At 38.6% G+C, this 19,455-nt stretch overlaps 1 protein-coding gene across 1 annotated transcript in view; it reads left to right on the top strand.

Annotated features, from left to right (window-relative positions):
• LOC110285128 (coiled-coil domain-containing protein 178-like) overlaps nucleotides 1–17,558 on the top strand; it is a 98,318-nt gene extending 80,760 nt beyond the window's left edge. The window contains exons 14-16 of the mRNA XM_021151126.1: nucleotides 12,048–12,143; nucleotides 12,293–12,429; nucleotides 17,399–17,558. Coding sequence (XP_021006785.1) covers nucleotides 12,048–12,143; nucleotides 12,293–12,429; nucleotides 17,399–17,558 — 393 coding nt within the window. The remainder of the gene's footprint in view (nucleotides 1–12,047; nucleotides 12,144–12,292; nucleotides 12,430–17,398) is intronic.
• Nucleotides 17,559–19,455: the final 1,897 nt, after the last annotated feature.

Here is a 19,455-nt window from a genome sequence, read left to right as displayed (position 1 = left end):
GATATGTATAGAGTTCTCATGGAGCTTATAATACTAGCCTTTTTATTAGTGTTGCAGATTTTAAAATAAATTAATATATATTTCTTTCAAATTTACTTGAATTTTGACTTTTCTATATTGAAGAAAACAAATCTATTTTATCATGTGTGCAATGATTTGTCACAATAACAATTGAAAATAAAACAAAGTCAAGTTTCATATTAATAAATGGTATTTTACTAATAAATCAAATATTAAACCAAAGAGAACACTCAAATCTAGAGAACACCTTTGTTCAGGATGACATAAAATGAGCCTTTACAACCTGGTCTCCTGAAGCAGTCAGCAGGAATATTAAGCCACCACCAAAGATGCAGAGACTGTGGGGTTCAGGACTATAAAGAAAAAAAAAAAGCAGTTCATGAAATGGCTTATGGGAATAACTCAACTTACTTGTTGATTCTATAATATCTATGCAAAGTGTCTGACTATAAAGTCTGTCATGTTGATGTAAAAAAAAACATTCTTTGGAATTTCTTCTTGGAAAGGTCTCCAATCAATGATTTCTCAGGTTTTTTAATTGTCTGGGGATGTACTAATATGTCCCTTGGGTTTTTTTTTAAATATCAATGGTATAAAGACATATTAATTTGCCTACGCTTTCACCTTTCATTTTAACAGAGTTCCTGAAGTGTTATGTGTTCCTATGATTTTTTTGTTTGTTTGTTTTTTGNTTTCTCGAGACAGGGATTCTCTATATAGCTCTGGCTGTCCTGGAACTCACTCTGTAGACCAGGATGGCCTCGAACTCAGAAATCCACCTGCCTCTGCCTCCCAAGTGCTGGGATTAAAGGAGTGCACCTTTAATTTTTTTCAATTAATGTTTATATTGATAAACAAATCTTATGGTATAAAATCTACCAACTTACCATATACACTTCAGGATATTGGGTGGGTTTCTGAGGTGTGCAACTATCGCCACTGTTTAGCTCCCTATTTTCATCAATTACAAAGGAAGGAAGACCTTTAACTACTTGCAGTCATTTCCCATCACCCCATTCTCAGCCCTGAAAAGCCATTATTTTCGGTTTCTATGATTTTGGCTATTTTTTTTTATATTTTCTTTAGTTACACTTCAAATGTTCTCCCCTTTCCAGGTCTTCTTCAGAAACCTCCTATCCCATTCCCCCTCCCTCTGCCTCTATGAGAGTGCTCCCCCACCCACCCACCAACTCCTGTCTTCCTACCTTGACATTCCCCTACACTGGGGCACCGAACACCCTCAGGCCCAAGGACCTCTCCTCTCACTAATGTCCAACAAGGCCATCCTCTTGTGGCCAGCACCATGGCTCCTTCCATGTGTGTTCTTTGGTTGGTAGTCCAGTCCCCGGGAGCTCCAAAGGGTCTGGCCTATTGACACTTGTTGCTACCTCCATGGTTCTGCAAACCCCCACAGCACCTTCAGTCCCTTCTCCCAACTCCTCCATCGGAGACTCGGTGCTTGGTCCAATGGTTGGTTGCCAGTGTCTGCCTCTGTTTGTCAGGCTCTGGCAGAGCTTATCAGGAGACAGCATTATCAGGCTCCAGTCAGCAAGCACTTATTGGCCTCCACAAGAGTGCCTGAGTTTGATAACTGTATATGGGATGGATCCCCAGGTGAGGCAGTATCTGGACGGCCTTTCCTTCAGTCTCTACTCTGCATTTTGTCTCCATATTTCCTCCTGTGAGTATTTTGTTCCCTCTTCTAAGAAGCACTGAAACATCCATATTTTCATCTTCCTTCTTCTTAGGCTTCATTTGGACTGTAAATTGAATCTTGTGTATTCCAAACTTTTGGGCTAATATCAACTTATCACTGAGTTCATACCGTGTGTGTTTTTTTCTGCCTGAGCTCCTCACTCAGGATACTATTTTCAAGTTCCACCCATTTGTTTACAAATTTCATGAAGTCGTTATTTTTAATTGCTGAATAGTATTCCACTGTGTAAATATACCATATTTTCAAATCCACTCCGGTGTTGAGGGACATATGGGTTGTTTACAGTTTCTGGCTATTATGAATATGGCTGCTACGAATATAGTAGAACCTGTGTCCTTCTGAGTATATGCCCAGGAGTGGTATAGCTGAGTCCTAAAGTAGTACTATATCCAGTTTTCTGAGGAACCACCAGATTGATTTCCAGAGAGGTTGTAACAGCTTGCAATCTCACCAGCAATGAAGGTGTGTTCTTTCTCCACATCCTTGCCAGCATCTGCTGTTACCTGAGTTTTCCTTTATTAGATATTTTCTTCATTTACATATCAAATGCTATCTTAAAAGTCCCATATAGGATGATCAACAATATGAACTAACCAGTACCCTGCAGAACTTTGTCTCTAGTTGCCTGTGTAGCAGAGGATGGCAAAGTCAATCCATCAATGGGAGGAGAGTCCCTTGGTCTGAGTTTTTGATCTTAGCCATTCTGACTGGTGTGAGGTGGACTCTCAGGGTTCTTTTGATTTGCATTTCCCTGATGACTAAGGATGTTGAACACTTCTTTAGGTGCTTCTTAGTTGAGAATTCTTTGTTTAGCCCTTTACCCCATTTTTAATAGGGTTATTTGGTTCTCTGCAGTCTAACTTCTTGAGGTCTTTATGTACAATGGATATTAGTCCTTTATCTGGTGTAGGATTAGTAAAGATCTTTTCCAGATCTGTTGGTTGTCTTTTTATCCTATTGACAGTGTTCTTTGCATTACAGAAGTTTTTCAATTTAATGAGGTCCCACTTGTCATTTTTTTGTCTTAGAGCATAAGCCATTGGTGTTCTTTTCAGGAACTTTTCCCCTATGCCCATGTGTTTGAGACTGTTCCCTACTTTCTCTTCTATTAGATATAGTGCATCTGTTTTTATGTAAAGGTCCTTGATCCACTTGGACTTGAGCTTTCTACAAGAAGAAAGAATGGATCAATTTGCAGTCTTCTTACATGCTGACTGTCAGTTGAGCCACCACCATTTGTTGAAATTGCTGTCTTTTCTTTCCACTGGATGCTTTTAACTCCTTCATCAAAGATCAAGTGACTGTAGGTTTGTGGGTACATTTCTAGGTCTTCAATTCTATTCCATTCATCTACCTGCCTGTCACTGTACCAATACCATGCAGTTTTTATCACAATTGCTCTGTAGTACAACTTGATGACAGGGATGGTTATTCCCCCAGAATTTCTTTTATTGTTGAAAATAGTTTTCGCTAAACTGGGATTTTTGTTATTCCAAATGAATTTGAGAATTGCTTTTTATAACTCTATGAAGAATTGAGTTGGAATTTTGATGGACATTACAATGAATCTGTAGATTGCTTTAGGCAAGATGGCCATTTTTACTATATTAATCCTGCCAATCCATGAGCATGGGAGACTTTCTATCTTCTGAGGTCTTCTTCAATTTCTTTCTTCAGAGACTTGAAATTCTTGTCATATAGATCTATCACTTATTTCTTTAGAGTCACAACAAGGTATTTTATATTGTTTGTGACTATTGAGAAGGGTGTTGTTTCTCTAATTTTCTTCTCAGCCTCTTTATCCTTTGAGTATAGGAAGATTGCTGATTTGTTTGAGTCAAATTTATATGAGGCCACTTTGCTGAAGTAGTTTATCAGCTGTAAGACTTCTCTGGTGGAGTTTCTGGGTTCATATAAGTATCCTATCATATCATATGTAAAATAGTGATATTTTGACATTTTTCTTTCCAATTTGTATTACTTTGATTGTCTAATTGTTCTAGCTAGAACGTCAGGTACTATATTGAATAGATAGTAAGAGAGAGAGGAACCTTGTCTGGTCCCTGATTTTAGTGGGATTACCTCAAGTTTCTCTACATTGTGTTTGATGTTGGCTACTGGTTTGCTGTATATTGCTTTTCCTATGTTTAGGTCTGGACCTTGAATTCCTGATCTTTCCTAGACTTTTATCATGAAGGTGTGTTGAAAATGCTTTTTCAGCATCTAATGAAATGATCATGTGGTTTTTTTTTTCTTTGAGTTTGTTTATGTAGTGGATTGCATTGATGGATTTCCATATATTGAATCATCCCTGCATCCCTGGGATGAAGTCTACTTGATCATGATAGATGATCATTTTGATGTGTTCTTGGATTCGGTTTGCGAGAATTTGATTGAGTATTTTTGCATTGATATTTATAATGGAAATTGTCCTGAACTTCTCTTTCTTTGTTGGGTCTTTGAGAGGTTTAGATGTGAGAGTAATTGTGGCTTCATAGATCCAATTGGGTAGAGTACCTTCTGTTTCTTTTTGTGGAATTGTTTGAAGAGAATTGGAATTGGGTCTTCTTTGAAGGTCTGATAGAACTCTGATGATGCACAAAACCCAACTGGTCCTGTGCTTTTTTTGGTGGGAATACTATTAATGACAGTTAATATTTCTTTAGGGGATATGGGACTGTTCCAATTATTAACCTGATCCTGATTTAACTTTGGTGTATGGTATCTGTCTAGAAATTTTTCCATTTCATCCACGTTTTCCAGTTTTGTTGAGTTTAGTAGTATTTGATGATGCTTTTGGATTTCCTCTGTTTCTGTTGTCATGTCTCCCTTTTCATTTCTGATCTTGTTAATTAGGATACTATCTCTCTGCCTCTATTCCCTCGGGTTAGTCTGCCTAAGGGTTTATCTATCTTGTTGATTTCTCAAAGAACCAGTTCATGGTTTGTTTGATTCTTTGAATAGTTCTTGTTTCCACTTGTTTGATTTCTTCCCTGAGTTTGATTATTTCCTGCCAACTACTCTTATTGGATGTATTTGTTTTTACTGTTCTAGAGCTTCCATGTGTCTGTCAATCTGCTAGTGTATGCTCTCTCCAGTTTCTTTTTGGAGACACTCAGAATTTGAGTTTTCCTCTTAACCACTGCTTTCATTGTATTCCTTAAATTTGGGTATGTTGTGGTTTCATTTTCATTAAACTCTAAAACGTCTTTAATTTCTTTCTTTCTTCCTTCCTTTTCCAAGTTATCATTGAGTAGAGTTTTGTTCAACTTCCACGTGTATGTAGGCTTTCTATTATTTATGTTGTTATTGAAGAATAGCTATAGTCTGTGGTGATCTGATAGGCTGCATGGGATTATTTCAACCTTCTTTTATCTGCTGAGGTCAGTTTTGTGACAGATTATATGGTCAGTTTTGGAGAAGGTAACATGAGGAGCTGAGAAGAAGGTATATTCTTTTGTTTTAGGATAAAATTATCTGTAGATTTCTGTTAAATCTATTTGGTTAATGACTTCTGTTAGTTTCACTATCTCTGCTTAGTTTCTGTTTCCATGATCTGTCCACTGATGAGAGTGGTGTGTTGAATGAAGTCTCCCACTATTATTGTTTGAAGTGCAATGTATGCTTTGAGGTTTAGTAAAGTTTCCTTTATGAATGTTGATGTCCTTGCATTAGGAGCATAAATGTTCATAACTGAGAGTTCTTCTTGGTAGATTTTTCCTTTGATGGGTATAAAGTGTCCTTTCTTATCTTTTTTTAAAGCTTTAGGTTGAAAGTGGATTTTATTCCATGTTAGAATGGCTACTCCAGTTTGTTTCTTGGGGCCATTTGCTTGGAGAATTATTTTCCAGTTTTTTACTATGAAGTAGTGTCTGTCTTTGTCACTGAGGTGGGTTTCCTGTATGCAGCAAAATGTTTGGTCCTGTTTATGTATCCAGTTTATTAATGAATGCTTTTTAATTGAGGAATTGAGTCCATTGTTATTAAGAGATTTTAAGGAAAAATTATTGTTGCTTCCTGTAATTTATGTTGTTAGAAGTGGAATTATGTTTTTGTGGCTATCTCCTTTTTGGCTTGTTAAAAGAAGATTGTTTTGTTGCTTTTACTAGGGTGGCCTAGTTGGTCATCAATGGAAAGAGAAACCCTTGGTCATGTGAAGGTTCTATGTCCCAGTGTGGAGGAATGCCAGGGCCAGAAGGTGGGAGTGGGTGGGTTGGTTTTCAGAGGGAGGTGTGAGGGGATAGGGGATTTTAGGAAGGGAAACTAGGAAAGGGGATAACATTTGAAATGTAAATAAAGAAAATATCTAATAAAAAACTTGGAAAAAAGAAATTTTATGTTTCAATTGTAAATTTTCTATTTAAGTTTTCTTATAGAACTTCTGCCAACTTACTAATCTGGTCTTTGTGTTGACACATCATTTTAATTTACTTTCTTATTTTCATCTTACTTTTTAAGATTCTTAAAATAGCATATCTCTAATTTCTCTGGAATAAGGCTTTTAGTGAATCCTGCTTTCCTTCTGTCTATTTATATTTCTTATTTGAATACAAACTTCAAGATTTCATCCTCTTACTGGCCAATATTCACCCAGACATTTGTAGAAACAGAGATAAACTAAAAACAGGCAAAATACTACAGATAGCTAATTCTTACAGAAGGACTAATTATTTCCATACCTGCCTTTCAGATTTTCAGAGAGAGACAGAGACAGAGAAACAGAGATACATACATACATTATATATATATATATTATATATATAACATATATATAATATATATATATATATATATATATATAATATATATATATATATATATATATATATAGAGAGAGAGAGAGAGAGAGAGAGAATTATGTGTTTCTCTCTTCTGCCATTTTAATTTTATTGATGTCCTTTGTAAAGATTTCTAAGACATTTTACTTAATTTTACATTTTTTCATGGTCTCATTTTTTCCCCTCATTCCTTTTTATTGTATCTTTTGACACACACTCTAAGCTGCCTTGTCAAATACATCTCAGATCTTTGGTTTTACTTGACAAGGTGACATTCTCCTTCAGATATCAACTATTTCCCTAAATTTATCATCAGTCTCTCCAATGATTTGTTTTCATTTGAGCTTGTATTATTTATCTGTCTGGAACTTATAGTTGTTACAATGTGAATTTGAGGAATAATGGTAGAGAAACCACTTTGCACTTTTTTGAAAGAAATGCCATTTTATTATAGCTAGGTTAATTAAGTTATTTATTTCTCATTGAGTTATGATAGCATTTCGAAAATGTTAGTTCAAAACAATTAGGCATATAGATTTCCATACCATGTTTATTCAATGCACTTACAAACACTACTTTGAAAGGGTGCTATTATAGAATGTTCTGATATCTGGTAATTATCTTGACACTAATTTTATTTTAGATGCCACATGGTTAGTGTCAGATTACTTTTCTTTTGTTAAACTTCAGTTTAGGGGATGAAGAAATTCCTCAGCAGCTAAGAGAGATTGCTGCTCTGGCAAAAGCCCAGGGCTTACTTCCAAGTCCCCATGTTCATCTTACATGCACCTGTGAATCAGATCCCATGGGGTTCTGACCTTTGTAGGCTCCTGCACATGTGTGTTGCATATAAACCCATGCCATTACCTATACATACCCATAAAATGGTTTAAGTAGATAAGCTAAAAAACACTGCTTAAAAGCCAAACTTTAGTGGGTATAAAGAGATTAGAATTTTTTTGCTATGTTTTTACACTAATTTAGGAAAATCAACAGAGCATTCCGCTAAGAATTGCTGTCACATGCCTTTTTTTTTCATGTAGGACTTGATGAAGGCTTTATATAATAAATTATGTTGATATGAGCACTCCCATTTTTCACTTTAATTTCAAATGGTATGTATCTTAACAAAACCTGCATAGCACGCCCAGTATATTAAAAAAGTAACCTGTCACTCTTATAAATAAAACTAATTGATTTTATCCTTCTACCCATATCTCTACTGCTGTTTTAGGTAAAAGATTCTGTTTCTATTAATCTAATCTTCTGAACGTGAAGATGCATTATCTCTTAAATAGCAATAATATCATATAAATACTTGGATTCATTCTACAAGGAACATCCAAAGTTTGATTTATGTTGGCAATCTACTGTTTGACAGGCAGCCTAACCTTAAGTGTAGTTAGCTTCCACTCCTAGAAGACTCTGATTTTTTATTTTTAAGTAGTTACCAATTGGAGATTGGATCTGGGTTATGGATGGGTCATGTGTCCTATTTCCTTTGATACCATATGATGCAGACTCTTGTGGGCCCTGCACATGCTGCCTCAGTCTATGGAAGTTCATATGTGTATCAATCCTATTATTTTAAAGGGCCTTCTTTCCTTGGTGTCCAACATTCCCTCTAGCTCTTATGTTCTTTCTGGCTCCATATTTTCAGGGTTACCTGAGTCCCGAGGGAAGGAAGGAAGGTTGGATAACAGCCCCCACCTAAGGAGTAAGTGTTCCAATGTCTCTGACTCTTTATGATATCTGACTGTGGATCTCTGTATTTCTTTCTATCTGCTGCAGGAAGATGAGTCTTCCCCTTACTCCACATCCTTGCCAGCAGGGAATATCACTTGTTTTATTGATCTAAGATGGTCTTATGGATGTATGATGAAATCTCAAAGTTCTTTACTTGGTGACTTAGGATATTGAAGGTTTCTTTAAGTGTCAGCCATTCAAGTTTGCATGATTAGTAATTCTCTGTTTATATCTGCATCTTACTTTTTAAGTGAGTTATTTTTTTTCTTGATATCTGTCTGTTTGTTTGGTTGGTTGGTTGGTTGTTTGTTTGGTTGGTTGGTTCGTTGGTTGGTTTTTTTAGTTCTTTGTGTTTGTGATCTTAGTGCCTGTGCTATTACTATTCTGTACAGAAAGTCTTTTCCTCTGGCAATGAGTTTAAAGATATTCCCTACTTTCTTAGATTTTGTTTGCAAGTATTTTATTGTATATTTTCTCATTAAGTGAAATTAATCTTTAATTCTCTTTTTCTCTTGGGTCTTTGTATGGCTTGAATATCAGAGTAACTCTGGCCTCATAAAATGAATTGGGTAACATTCCTTCTGTTTCTACTTTTGGAGTAATTTGGGGAGTATTGACAGTAACTCTTCTTTGAAAATTTGATAAAATTCTGAGGTAAAACCACCTTGTCATGTGCTTTTTGATTGCAAGAATTTTTATTATTGCCTTTATCTTACTAGGACTTATAAGTCTATTTAACTAATTTTTATCTAATTTGAATTAAATTTATTTCATTTTAGTCAATTCATTTGGAAAGTGACATATACTAACAAAATTATATATTTCCTTTAGATTTTCCAATTTGGTTGAGTAAGCATTTGAAAGCATGTTCTTATATTTCTCTCAACTTCCTTAATCTCTGTTGTTGTGTCCCCTTTTCATTTCTAAATTTATTAATTTTAATATTCTCTCTGCCATTTGGACACATGTTTGTTAATTTTGCCGATTTTCTCAAGGAACCAAGATTTTGTTTCATTGATTCTTTGCTTATTTTTATTGTTATTTCTTTGTTCATATTTAATTGATTTCTTTTTTTCTTTCTTTTTTTTTGTTTTTTGTTTTTGTTTTGGTTTTTTTTGTTTGTTTGTTTGTTTTTCAAGACAGGGTTTCTCTGTGTAACCCTGGCTGTCCTGGAACTCACTTTGTAGACCAGGCTGGCCTCGAACTCAGAAATCCGCCTGCCTCTGCCTCCCAAGTGCTGGGATTAAAGATATGCACCATTTAATTGATTTCAGACTTGAGTTTAATTATTTCTAGTCCTCTACTCCTTTTGGATGTGATATCTTTTGGTTGTTGCTGTATAGTTTTTAGCTGCGCTGCTAAGTTACTAATAGGACATGTTTCTATTTTCTTTTATGTAGGAACTTAGTATTATAAACTTCCTTTTTATAAATAACTTCCTTGTATCACATAAGTTTGGGTATGCTGCATATTCATTTTTATTCAAATATAGGAAGTCTTTGATTTCTTTCTTATTTCTGCCTTGACCTATTTTTCATTCAGTAGAGTTTCCATGAGTATTTAAGCTTTCTCTTGTCTCTTTGCTGTTGCTAACTAGCTTTAATCCATGGTGGTATGATAGAATGAGGGAGTTGTTTAAATTTTCTTGTATCTGTTAGACTTGCTTTGTATGTAAATATATGGTCAATTTTGTAGAAAGTTTCATGAAGCTCTGAGAAGAAAGTATATTATTTTGTGCTTGGGTGGACTGTTCTATAAATATCTACTAGTGCCATTTGATTCATTTTACCAGTTAACTTCTGCACTTCTCCCTTTAGTTTTTGTCTTGATGACTGTCTATTGGAAACAGTGGGTTACTGAAGTAACTTATCAATGTGTGAGGATCAATACATGATTTAAGCTGTAGTGGTGTCTCTTTTACTAACTTGGCTGTCCTTGTGTTTGGTGAATAGATGTTAAGAATAGGAGTGTCCTCTTGGTGGATCTTTACTTTGATGAATGTGTAGTGCCCATCCCTAAATCTTCTGATTAGTTTTGGTTTGAAGTCCATTTTGTTAGATAATAAAATGTCTACACTAGCTTGCTCCTTAGATCCATTTCCTTGGAATATCTTTTTCTATCCTTATATTCTGTAGTGATATCAATCATTGATGGTACATTTCTTGCATTCAACTGAAGGACAGATTCTGTTTTCAGATTCATTCTGAAATCTGAAATGAGGTCACTGACATTGAGGAATGTTAGCAAAACATATTTGTTGATTCCTGTTAATTTGATGTTTTGTTATTGTTATTGTTGTGGTGGTGGTGGTGTTAGTGCTGCTGCTGCTGCTGGGTTCTGGGCTATGGTTGAGTTACATTATCTTTGCTGTCATTGTGATTTTACACTTATGTATATGCACTTTGACTTGCAACTATTGGAATTCTAGGTGCTGATACCTCTTCTTGTCTTTGTTGAATGGGTGCTTTTCCCTTGGTTTCTTTTGCTCTCTCTGGTTCTTAGGAGATTGTGGTGGCAATGGGTTTTCTGGTAGGGAATTCTTCTTAGAACTTGATAGCTGTAGCCACTGTGGGTTCCAGACAAAATATGTTTCTAAGTATTAGGAACAGACATTTAGAAATGAGGATGATCAGGGGTGGTGATGATGAGAGATTCCACAGGAGGCAAGAAAACAGAGTGTTCTACTGGTTCTTCAGTTTAGTTTAGTTAGGAATGGGGGCAGAGTAAGAAGAGGCCACAATGGGTAGTCTGCTAAATAGTTGGGGTTTAAACTGGGGAGTTGGATTTGGAGGAACAGAGGGAACGTGGAAATTTGAAGCGCCCCTACCTACTTTGCAGGCCTACTACTTTCTCTGTCAGGTTTGGCAGGCAGGTTTCCAGGGGATGCTTGCTGGTGTGGGAGTCTAGGGTGAAGTTAAGTTATGAGAGAAGAAGGTTTGAAAGGAAAATCTGTGTGATCTACTAGACTTGGACATGGGAGCTGCACAGCTGATGGTCGGCTACAGAGTTGAGGATGAGTCTGGGGCATGAGGTTTGGAAGAACAGAGGGGTACATGATGATCTGGAATTATTCTCCCTGCTTCCCTGGCTGGAGTTCAAGTTTATTTTTAATATATATTTTGAATTATATGCATATCTTGGGGGTATGTATGCCTCATGTGAACAGGTATCTATGGAGGCCAGAAGAGAGTGTAGGATTCTCCGGAGCAGGAAATACAGGTGGTTATGAGCCATCAGATGTAGGCATTAGAAACTGAACTTGGGTCATCTGCTAGAGCCATTCCTTAAGCACCTATATGCAATTTCATGAATTCAGTATTAAACAAAATTGTTGAAATGTCTTCTCCATTACTTATATTTAAGTTTTATTTTCTGGTGTCAAACCTATGGGGAAATGTGATACCATAAGAACTAAGTAGCAGATTTATCAAATGGTTATTTTGTAAAGAGTGGATGTATGCCATTTTTCTCCTTTTGCTTGTCAATGTAATGAGTTATGATTCAAAGTTTCCTGGTGCTTTCCCATTCTGTGACTAAAGCAATTCTATTTTGTCATGATTATTTATCTGAATTTTAGAAACACTGGGCTTGATTTATATCTGATTTGCTATGTTTTATCAGGATCCTATGTCAGATTTAAAAATGACAGAAGAATGCCCTATTATTTTATACTCTGTTAGTCAGTGTTCACTATGGAAACTACATAAAGTAAAATGCAATTCCATTCTTATTTGTATAAATAAAGGAAATCTCCTCAATTCAGTCATTTTCTGTGCTTTTTCTAGGTAGATGATTTGAAAAGACTGTTTGATCAATATTGCTGGAGACAAAGAAAATATGAAAAGGAGTACCTGGAAGCACTTTCTAATTTTTATTCCTCAGTAAGTGGAATGTTCCCTTTCTCCCTACAAAGCACTATGTCCTGTACTTAATTATTAAACTGAGCATTTAAAACAAATTTTATTAACATAAAAAATTAATTTTCAATTTCCAAGGATTTAAAACTAGCTCTTGTATTCTTTTTATCAAGAAAAAAACATGGGATATTGAGCTTTCTAATATTTCAAAAGACGCCAAAGAACTTACAACTGTATGTGACGCACAGTCAGAAGAAAACAAAAGGATTCAATCTGAAATTCAAGCCATCACAGATAACATTGAAGAAAGGTAATTCCTATGTTTGTTTGTCATTATGTAGCATCCTAATAAGTGATCTGTAATAAACCCCTCCAGCATGAGTCCTTGAGGTCATGTGATAGTATTCACGCTTAATATTAGCTTAATTTTACTTGAGTCTATTCCAAAGGTTCCTCTGAGTACACCCAGGACACAGCCAGCACAATTCCCTTTGATCTATCATTGATTACTGATCCAGCAAAGTTTACTTCTATGATTTGGCTTAACTTAACTCAACTTCCCCTTCTAGTCACATTGACATATTTATGATATAATATATCTAGAATGTTTTTTTTTTTTACTGCTCTCTCTGTGCAAGTATTGCTTATGGGTAGGATTACAGTGCAGGAATGTGAACAAACTGCTGTACATTGTGTTAGGATGAGCACATGTGTGCCTCTCTCTCATGTCTTTTATTATACTTGCAACGATATGTGGATAGGAGGTTGACATCCCTCTTCCCTACTCTCCCAACAAGGGAGCTCCATGGGCAATGACATTTTGTGTCTTGCCACCATACCCTTCACTGGTTGATGTAATGCCTGAAAAATATTATATTACTGATTATGAACTATTGAAGGAAAGGAGGGAGGAAGATAGGAAAGGATCTGATCATAGTACTTGATGAAAATATTTAAAGTTTGTTCAAAAATATGTTGCAATGACTTGTAATGCTCAGCCCCAGGAGTGTCACTATTAGAAGGAATAGCACTGTTGCAATAGCCCTGTCACTGTGAGTGGGGCATTAAGCTCCTCATCATAGCTGCCTGGAAGCCAGCCTTCCACTAGCAGCCTTCAGATTAAGATGTAGAACTCTCCACTCTGCCTGTATCATGCCTGCCTAGATGCCGCCATGCTCCACCTTGTTGATGATGGACTGAATTTCTGAACCAGTAAGTTAGCACAGTTAAAAAATTTACTTGGTCATGGTGTCTGTTCACAGCAGTAAAACCCTAACTAAGACAGAAGTTGGTTGCCGCAGTCTCTGCAGTCTCCCACCCGTGGAGACAAGGATGACATGGACACCAAGTCAGATTCATGCAACAACTTCTTTACTTGTTCTCCTTCTTACAGCTTTTCTTACAACAATTCCCCTTACAACAGTTTCTCTTACTATAACTAGCTTCTACTTACAGCAAGGGCTAAACAACAAAAACTCCTATACTCACGTGGACTGGACTCATCTAACTCCACCCCACATCATCCAATCAGAATTCACACACACACACCAGGCACGAGCTCAGGTCGGTCAACAATAGGCTGACAGGTCTGGATCACAAGGGATAGTCTATCCCAGCAGGCAGCCCATGCATGCAGCCTCACCGCACATGCTCAGGCAAGGCAGTAAACATCTTGGCCCATGCAGCTGCACCTGATTCCCGCATCTCCCCCTATTTGTTTTATTAGTAGCTCTGGGATCAACATCTGTCTTAGGTTGCCCCCATATGTGCCACATCCTAACCTGTTATGGGAGTGACAAACTCACTTTCGCCATCCTGTCTTAGGTTGGTATGTGCACATGAGGGTCTTACCCATCATTGATTACTGATACAACATGTTGAGCCAACATTGGAGGGATGTTCCTGCTTCCAAGGCTGCCATAGCCTGCACTAAGGCTAGTTTATCAGCCCTGTGCCACCTTCGCATACGTGCCATCCACCAAAGCATTCCTCCACACACAACAGTCAGCAGGAACGCTCAAAAGGCCATCCCTCCCCAATTTTTTAAGAATCCTACAGTTCCCTGGATCCTCCATTGCTTTGCAGTTAAAATCTCCACACAGGTGTTGTTCATGGCAATAATCAATGCTCGCAATTCCTTCATCTTTGTGTCGAGATCATGACTTCAATTTCCTAGCAGCATCGCACCAATTACATGCGACAGATTTGCAGCTCTGGAAAAATTCTGATACTGAACAGAGGTTACACACATTCCTGACATATGAGTAATGCAGGAAGCGAATACTAACGGCTCCAAAATATTCATCTGTTCCTGCAACCAATCCACTCTTTGGTTAACCATAAGGATACCAGCTTTCAAATTTGTATTAATTCCCTCCCGTACCGCCAAAGCACTGGAAGTATTAGAGGATAGATCACCGAGAACTAAAGCAGTTCCCACTGAACTAGTATACATCTGCCTCCACACTAAGTGGTGCTGACAGAGGGAATGCTTTCACTATTCCCCATAACAGTATCTCTTGCCATGATACCGCTTGCAGGTGCATCAGGATCAGGCAGAGGGTTGTCAGGTGTTTCACCTTCCTCTGCTTTGCTTTCTTTCCATGGCCTTGTCGGTCTTTCTGGAACCCAAACTGGGTTCTCCTGATCCTGGGGAAACACACAGACAGCTCCTCGGGACCATACCAACACCCGATCTGGACCTTTCCATTGTCCTGTGAGGACATCCTTCCATAGCACAGACAGGGCCACACCCTGCTGAGGGGTACAATGCCTTTCTGCAGCTGATTTTCCATTCTTATCCAAATTTTAAAAATTAAGAATAAAGAGGCTTATATTTAATTTATCCCTAGGGGATTTAAACTGCATCCCTATTCCCCACTTTTGTTTTATTAGTGTGTTCTTCAATGTGGCATTGGCTCTTTCTACAATTCCTTGTCCTTGGGGGTTATAAGGTAGGCCATGGATAACTTTTATAAGTAATGCATTACAAAAATGTAAAAATCTCTGGGAGGTCCATTATCAGTTTTTATCTGTCTAGGCATCCCCTATGCTACAAATGCCTGAAGGCAATGAGACATAACATTAGGGGCTTTTTCCCCTGTTTGGGCAGTAGCAAATATAATGCTGAATATGTATCTATGCTGACATGAACATATTTAAGATTACCAAATTCGGGGATGTGTGTAACATCCACCTGCCAGACATGAAGAGGCTTAAGCCCTTGGGGATTAACTCCAATCGGCCTTTGTGGCAATAAGAACACACAATGGACACATTTTAACACAATCTCTCGAGCCTGTTCTCAGGTAATCCTAAACTTTTGTTTCAAAGTGCTTGCATTAACATGAAAGTTTCTATGAAAATCTGCAGCAAGCTGCACTGGAGAGGCACTCCTAAAAACAAATAGGGAACGAGTATATTCATCTGCAACAGAATTTCCCCTGGCTATAGGCCCAGGCAATCCTGAATGAGCTCTAACATGTACAATGCAAAAAGGATGCTTCCTTTCCCAAATCATTTTTTGCAAGGAGGAGAGTAGGGTACGCACAATGGAGGCGGCTTTAATTGCCCCCACGGTTTCTAATTGCTGCACTGCTTGGACTACATACTGACTAACTGAAACTAGATTAAAGGCTTCCTCAACCTCTTGAAACACTTGCAGGACAGCACATAATTTAACAGCTTGTGCAGATTGATAGGGAAATACATGAGATTGGGGTTGAATTCCTTCAACATAAACTACTCCATCAGTAAATATATTAACAACACCTGGGATTGGCTCAGTACAGGTAATTCTGGAGCATATCATAGGATTTCTCATGACAAACTGAAGCCAAGGACTGGCAGGATAATGATTCTTGAACCGCCCAGTCATGCTGGTGCAAAGAATGGTCGAATCATTATTAGTGGAGGCAAGTACCTCAATCTGTTTAGGAGTATATGGCGTGATTATTACATCAGGTTGTTTACCAAAAGCTCCTAGCCCAACCTTTATACCCTTAAGAATTAGTTGGGCTATGCTTTCAGGGTACCATGGCAGTACCTTGGCTGGGAAGTGATGTAAATATACCCAACATAAAGGCCCTTTTTGCCAAAATACTCCCGTGGGAGACAACTGGGTAGCAATAACACAAAAACTAAAAGGCAAGGTGGGATCAACCCAATCAACTTGAGCCTTGGCTAAACTTTGTTCAACCTTTTGCAAAAAAGCTCTGGCTAAGGGTGTTAATTGGCGAGGAGATTGTAAATCAGAATCTCCTTCTAAAATATCGAATAACGGGCATAACTCTGCATTGGGAAGATCACAATAGGGCTGAATCCAATTAATATCTCATAACAATTTCTCAAAATCATTCAAGGTATGCATTTTATCCATCCTTACTTTCAGCTTTAGTGGCTTGAAAATAGCATCTCTCAATTTAGTGCCTAAATAGTGTTTTACTTCTGTCTTTTGAACCTTTCACCAAATTACACTTCTCCAACTGTTTAGTTAGGGTCCCAAATACTTCTTCCACTTCCACATTAGAGGATCCACAAATCAAAATATCACCCATATAATGGTATAAATATACTCTTGGATACTGGTGTCAAATAGGTCACAATGCCTTATCTACATAAAGCTGACACAGGGTAGGGCTATTTGCCATACCTTGGGGTAGAACCACCCACTCATGTCACAAGTCAGGGGCAGAATGATTAATTGATGGCAAGGTAAAGGCAAATTTATCTGTATCAGCCAGATGCAGAGGAATGGTGAAAAAGCAATCTTAAATCTATCACTATTGAGGTCCAATTTCTTGGTAATGCTGAAATCATTTGTAATCCTAATTGCACTGACCCCATGATTTTCATCTGGGCATTGCCTGCACGTAAATCATGGAGTAACCCCCATTTCCCTGATTTCTTTTTTATAACAAAAATTGGGTATTCCATGGTGAAATAGATTCTCTAACATGTCCTGCATCAAGTTGTTCTTTAACCAACATGTAGGCAGCTTTCAGCTTTTCCTTGGGTAGGGGCCACTGAGATACCCACACTGGCTGATCAGATTTCCATTTAATAGATATTTACACAGTGGCCACTAGGAAAAATCCAATCCCTTCCTGGCACTTTGGCCTCTAGGAGAGATAGGTGAGAGTTGTCCATCCTCATATTTGCCAAGACCCTTACCCTTCTGATAGTTCATCCCGTCCATGATAGCTTGACTCTGTGGGCTATAAGTCTTTTCTGAAGTCATTTTTACACCCATCTTGGTCATAACATCTCTTCCCCATAAGGAAACTGGGATTTGAAGAACAAATGGCTGAAAATTGCCCCTATGCCCCTCCTCATCTTTCCAATGGAGGACACTGGGGTCTTGTGCAAATCCAAGACCTCGAAGAGTTTGAGCAGAGGTCTGAAGGGGCCAACTTTTTGGCCAATCTGCCTCTTTTATAATGCTGCAATCAGCCCCTGAATCAAGTAAGCCCCATATAGGGACTCCCTGAACTTCAAGTTTATACATAGTCATAGAAAACCACACCCCAGTGTTTCCAGTGGAGCCGAAGCCCCTATTTCCTCTTTTCAGTTCCCTTGAAGGGAAGCTAGCATGGTGACTAGGCAAAATCAAAATCTGAGCAATTCTACCTCCAGGGGAAATGGCAGACACCCCTCTGGAGGAGGAAACCATGATCTTAACCTCTCCCTCATAGTCAAGATCAATGACACCAGGATGGATAATTAATCCCTTAATGGCTGCTGAACTATTTTCTAATAAGAGGCCAACTGTGTTTTTAGGCAAGGGACCCTTAAAGTCTGAAGCAATCATCTGCACACCCATTTCTGGGGTTAATATGAGTCTCGTGGTGGCGCAGATGTCCAGTCCTGCACTTCCTGTTGTAGCTCTCCTGGGGATGCCTGTGGACGATTGTGCCGGGGAATGTGTTGAAGGTTCGGCCACGCTGTGGGAGTATGCTGCATGGCCCCATATATTTGTGGGCCCTGAGGCTGGGGGCCCTCACACTCCATTTTTTGGCCTAGCACCTGTGGAGTGAGAATTTAGGGGGCAACCATATACATCCCACTTGGATTGACATTCTCTGACCCAGTGATTTCCTTTGTGACAGCGAGGACATAACTTGGGCTGCCACATGCCTGTATGTATCTCCTGTCTTCCTTTATTAGGACAGTCTCGCCTGAAATGACCTGGCTGCCCACAAGAGAAGCATCCTCCCTAGATTCCCTCCTGCTGTTCACCCTGATGAGGAGTCTGCCTTTGATCCTGAACTAGTGCTGCTGCTAACCCCTGGTTGGTCAGTGGAGTGTCCACCACATCTCGGCAAACCTTTAGCCATACATCCAGCGATTTGCTCTTATAAGGGTTTATGGAATCTCTGCAGGGTTTATTGGCCTGCTCATAGACTAATTGCTTGACCAGTGGCATTGCAGCATCAACATTCGGAAATACTCTCCCGGCTATCGCCACTCGTCATGCTAGGAAGTCTGCAAACTTCTCATTGGGTACCTGTATCACCCTAGACAAGCTGGTCCCAAGGTCTCCAGTGCCTGATAGCATCTTCCAAGCTCTAAGAGCACAGTTATTAATCTGCTCATAAACCTGTATAGGATAACCTGTTTGATTGTTGGCAAAATTCCCTTGCCCCATTAACGTGTCTATATTCCAGGCTGCATTGGAAAGTCCAGTGGCAGCATTAGCCACAGCCTGCTCAACGGCATGCTCAATATAAGCAGCCTTCCATGTTAAATAACCTCCTCCCAAAGAAAGGCCTTGCAGAGGTTCTGCCAATCAAAAGGTAGCATACAGTACCACTGTAGGGACTCAACCTGAGTTATGGTAAAGGCAGCCTGGACCCGATAAGTCGAAACTGACTCCTTCAATCTTTGTATAACCTTCCAATCCAGGGGTTCATGATACCGTTGCCCCTGTTGGTCCTGAAATACTGGGAAGGCCCCCGCAACAGCGGGCACATTTTTCCAGACTTTTGCATGAAGACTACACTTTCCCCTTTTGTCTCCCTCATCTTTAAAGGGGGTGAGGAGAAGGTAACGGAGGGGCTGATGATTTGGGCGACCTATCGCTCCTCACATTCAAGCGGGACATCCGACTATAGATGTCACTGTCACTATCAGTCCCATCGCTGTCACTAGTAGACCCTTCAGAGCTAGATTCCTTTTTCTCTTTCTTCTCTTTGGTTTGTTATCTAAGCTGTTTAAGTTTTTGGTGGCTAGCCTGAGAAGCAATCTCCTTAGCCTCCTCAAGCTCCACCACTCCTTCCTCTATTTCAGCATTGTAATTTCCACTGGCATCCCTCAACCATGCCCTGACCAAATTCCA

Source organism: Mus caroli, chromosome 18, assembly GCF_900094665.2.
Source record: "Mus caroli chromosome 18, CAROLI_EIJ_v1.1, whole genome shotgun sequence".
Classification (NCBI taxonomy): Eukaryota; Metazoa; Chordata; class Mammalia; order Rodentia; family Muridae; genus Mus; species Mus caroli.
The sequence above is the reverse complement of the archived record's forward strand: the minus strand, read 5'-3'. Positions and strand labels throughout refer to the sequence as shown.